General features: G+C 36.7%; 1 protein-coding gene across 1 annotated transcript; it reads left to right on the forward strand.

Annotated features, from left to right (window-relative positions):
- Positions 1-19: 19 nt before the first annotated feature.
- LOC106876761 (xyloside xylosyltransferase 1) lies at positions 20-4,641 on the forward strand. The gene is made up of 2 exons (XM_014925448.2): positions 20-1,115; positions 3,964-4,641. Exons 1-2 carry the CDS (start codon positions 597-599, stop codon positions 4,636-4,638), a joined length of 1,194 nt encoding a protein of 397 aa, XP_014780934.1. The 5' UTR covers positions 20-596; the 3' UTR covers positions 4,639-4,641.
- The last annotated feature ends 6 nt before the right edge of the window (positions 4,642-4,647 follow it).

Below are 4,647 nucleotides of genomic sequence, written 5' to 3' on the forward strand. Positions count from 1 at the left end.
GCTCTCCAGGCTTTGTGCCTATAGTAGGAAAGAGTCGCTGTGTGGTAAGAAGTTTGCTTCCCAACCGCGTGGTTCCAGGTTCAGTCTCACTATGTGGCACCTTGGGCAAGTGACTTAAGCCTAGGGCTGACCAAAGCCTTGTGAGTGGATTGGGTAGGCAGAAACTATATGAAGCCCGTCGTATATGTGTGAGTGTGAGTGTCTATGTATCTTTGTTCACCCCACACACACACACACCAACCGGTGTTGGTGTGTTTACGTCCTCGTAACTTAGTGGTTCGGCAATAGATACCGATAGAATAAGTACCAAGCTTTAAAAAAAAGGGGTCGACTCGTTAAACTAAGAATCCAAGGCGGTACCCCCAGCATGGCTGCAGTATAATGCCTGAAACATGTAAAAGAGAAACACATATACGCGCGCGCGCGCACATACATACATACACTTACATATACACACAGACAAGCACAAACACACACACACACGCACACAAACGCGCACACGTACCTCTGGTAACGTTTACACAAAGAGCCATTGAGGTCATCAATTACGTGTGTGAGGACCATGAAGGGCCGCTTGTGTCGTTCAGTAATCAATTATGGCGGAAAGGCGCCGGGCAGCACCTGTCTCAGACAACGAAGTATCACCGGAGAGTCTTCGCACTTACAAATCCAAAAGACATGCTAATACCAAAGAGAAAAGCTTCTTCGATACCCACTTGAAAAGGAAATTCTTATTAGGGGTCCTCATCGTTTCTCTGTTGTTGTTTTTCTGTTTCGTATTATGGAATACCTTTTTTTCAGACTTAGATCAGGACTCGGACGGCGTAAAACGTTCGTCCAGCTCCCATTCTCAACCTCTTAATTACAGGACTGGTTCCGGTAATTTAAAAGGGTTTCGGGATATTAAAGACCAGATCAACATCGTACTCACTTTCACAAATATCGAAAAAAACCCGCGCTTGAGAGAAAAGTTGAAGATATGCGTGAATTCAATTTTGAAACACACTTCAAGTAAATTGGTTATTTTTCTCATCGGCGATCGTTTCAGCCAAATTGTGGCAGGAGAAATCATCGATGGTGCTGCTCTTGCTGTCAATTCCAGGATCAGGTATCAAGTAAGTAAAACAAGTTTCCTTTCCTTTCCTTTTTAAGGGGAGATAGTTACAAACATAAAGCTTTATGTAAAGGTATGTCTACACTTTAGGGCTCCATGCCGTCGACTTTAATTTTTTTATTATTCTTTTGAAAATGTATGTTTTTAAATCAAATTTTACACAGATGCACTTTCGAATGTGTAGATTATGCTTATTTCGATATCATTTTAAAATGATTTATCTTTCAGGAGTTTCGAATTATTCTTTACTCCCAAATGACTTTGCTCCAGATAATTTCCGTTACTTGCGCATTAAAATTTTTGTTTTCAAATTTATATATTTGAAATATTAACATTACATTATATGCACTTTCGAAAAAATATTTTTCCAAAATATCATTTAAAAATATGCTTTCCAAATTATTCTCTCCTCTCTCGCCTGTGTTTTGAAGAAATTCAGTCGAGGAGAGAATGATCCGAATTTCCTCTCTATTTTTTAATTTTTTAGTGTTATCATAAAAAAAAAAATAATATTCTACACTGTCGATAAGATATCTACAGAATTTTGTTAAAATATATATACATTTTCCCCCTGAAAGTTATGAGGAAGCGAGTTCTTGGGATACCAAACTATAGTTATGCACACAATTTTACAACCTTTAATGCAGAGAGGTTGGATATCGTAATATCTTTAGAGTCTACCCACAAAATTCCGTAGGAAAGGAGGAAAAAAAAAATTTTCTATTCACCGATATTGTTTCGAACCTAGAATTATTCCAATAAAGAATAAAAGAGATCGGATTAAAATTTAGGAGAATGGAATATTTTCCTAGAGGTGAGTTTATAAACAAGTGACAATTACTGGAGTACGTAGACGCCCTGGGAAGCAGATGAATTAACAAAACAAGGAACACAAGAATTTAATAGAAAGCGATTACGTTCCAAATCTTTCACAAATCAAAGAATTCTTCAAAAGGATGGGGAAATATTGGGAAGAATCAATAGATAAACAATCGAATTTTAATCCCCCGTCAATGTATAAAATGTATCATACACTGAGAAAAATTAATAAACACAAATTTCGTAAGCTTTGAACAGAGTCGTGTTTCTTAAAGCTATCACAAACAGGTCACAATGGAATCAGTCACTTTTATATTCTCGTGGGAAATATTCAGAAAAAATGTTTGGCATTTATTGGTTCGAGTGTAAAATGTACCAGTCTTAGAAAGAGAGGGGATATTTTAAAAAATGCTCTTAAAAAGCCCACCAAAGCTAGAAGTACGATTCCTTTTCAAAGATCCACCAACCAGTTTATATAGGCTACAATAAGATTTAACAACAGAAACATATAATTGTTGTTTAGTTCGGTAAAAGAGACCTATCGAACAAGTATCAAACTTGAAATATATATTGAAGGCAGTTTGTTTGACTAAACCATATCAAGGTAGTGCCCCAGCATGACCGTAGTCCAATGATTGAAACAAAAGATAAAACAACTGTTCTACCTTTGATCTTATTTATTATTTTTTTTTTTTTTATAGTTCTTTTAAATAAGGGTTCTAATATATCTTCCACGGTTTGTTATGTCCTACCTACACAAACGTATCCCCTGCACGAATTTGTTTCCTCATAACTTTCAGAAAAATGGCAATTTTTTTTTAATGAAATATTCTATAATAAGCTTCAGATGGTGTAGATTCCTATTATATTCGGAATTAATGGGGGGGGGATTCCGAAAGTGGGGAAGAGAAGTTTCGGAAAATTCACGTAAGTCGACTTCGTTTCCTCGTAATTTTTGAAAAAATTATATTTTTAATGAAATTCTCCACAAATACTTTTTAGATGGTGTTGAGTAAATTTTATCGGAATTTGATGGGGAAAAAACTTTTAAAAGTTATGAGGAAACAAAATCGATGGGGTAGGGCACACTTGTGTAAGTATACCATCAGCTTTAGCAGCAGATATTTAAATAAATAAAGCTGTTTGCTTGGCTTATGCAAGGTGGTCGAATAGTCACGAAATGTGTTAATAGTTCGTTTATGTTACGTTTTGAATTTACAACACATTACCATCATATACAGTAGGTAGATAGATAGAAAGGAAATATATGTAGGTTAGGTGTGAAAAATCACATCTTGTAATTTACGAAATAAAAAAGAAATAATAATAGTAATAAAACACATTTATTTAAATTTCAGATCCCTTTGTGAGTTAATCCACCTTGTATACTAGAATCGAGCAAATATGTCCTGTACTTAACAGTACAGCGATGTTTCGAGGTAGAAGACCCGTGTCACATGAGGAAGAAAAAGGTTACGGAAGAAGGGAAAAAGCAAAATGCTAAAAATATAAAATAATAATAATAACAATCAAAATTTTGGGGGAAAATATTTCTTTTTTCCCCACTAAAATCGTAATTTCTGTTGTATGAAAGTCAGCAATACTACTTGTAAAAACAAAAAGGATAGAAAAAAAAACTACCCTTTTCTTTTCCCATGTGGCATGGGACTTATTAATCCGAAACTCCGGTTAAAGAACCTACAATGTTCTCAGTCCAAGTAGTGTGGAGCACCTTGCTGAAGGATGCAATGTACAACTAAGAATCGAGAGAGGGGGAGGGAGTACACATATAGCAGTACGTAAAGGGAGATAACTAAACATTCAATATACCAGACTAATAAGTCAACGACGAAGCACGTATGTGGTCTCACGATCTGCTAGTAATAGCAGCCAGATCTCTTCAAATCATACCCTACTTAAAAAGAAATCGTTATTATTATCAGTTAAATTAATTTCTCTGTTTCTTTTAAATGTTAATCCTCTGATTTTTTTTTTGTTCAATTTTTTTTTTTTTTTTTCATATTTTGCAGTTGATATCTGTCGATATTGAAAGTCTCACTCGGACGCTTAGTGGAATTTTGGGAAACATCCGATCTCATTTCATTTCTAAACCAGGTGATTATTACAGCGATGATCTTTTTTTCGTCTCAATGGCCATGCATCAAGTGATGCCCACTCTACTACACAAGGTAATTATGATGGACATTGACACCAAACTACAGGCGGATGTGGCCCAACTCTTTGGACACTTTGACCACTTCGCCAAGGACAATGTCATTGGGATTGCTCACGAACTCCAACCAGTCTATCGGCATATTCTTCACCATTATCGGAATGAAAATCCGGCCACCCATGTCGGTGAACCACTCCCTGATGGCTTCCCAGGGTTCAACAGCGGGGTCATGTTGCTTGACCTCGATCGTTTACGAGAATCCACGCTCTACAACTCGCTGCTTCAGCCGGAGGTCATTAAGAATTTGACAGAAAAATACAAGTTCAAAGGACATCTTGGCGACCAAGATTTTTACACGCTGGTTGCGTTAGAGCATCCGCAGCTGTTCTATGTGCTTCCTTGCACTTGGAATCGGCAGCTTTGTCAGTGGTGGCGAGACAAAGGCTACGAAAGTATTTTCGATAACTATTATCGTTGTGAGGGCCACATCAATCTTTATCATGGCAACTGTGATACAGTAATTCCAGAGTAAGACCAGAGC

The sequence above is a fragment of the Octopus bimaculoides genome, chromosome 25, assembly GCF_001194135.2.
Source record: "Octopus bimaculoides isolate UCB-OBI-ISO-001 chromosome 25, ASM119413v2, whole genome shotgun sequence".
NCBI lineage: Eukaryota > Metazoa > Mollusca > Cephalopoda > Octopoda > Octopodidae > Octopus > Octopus bimaculoides.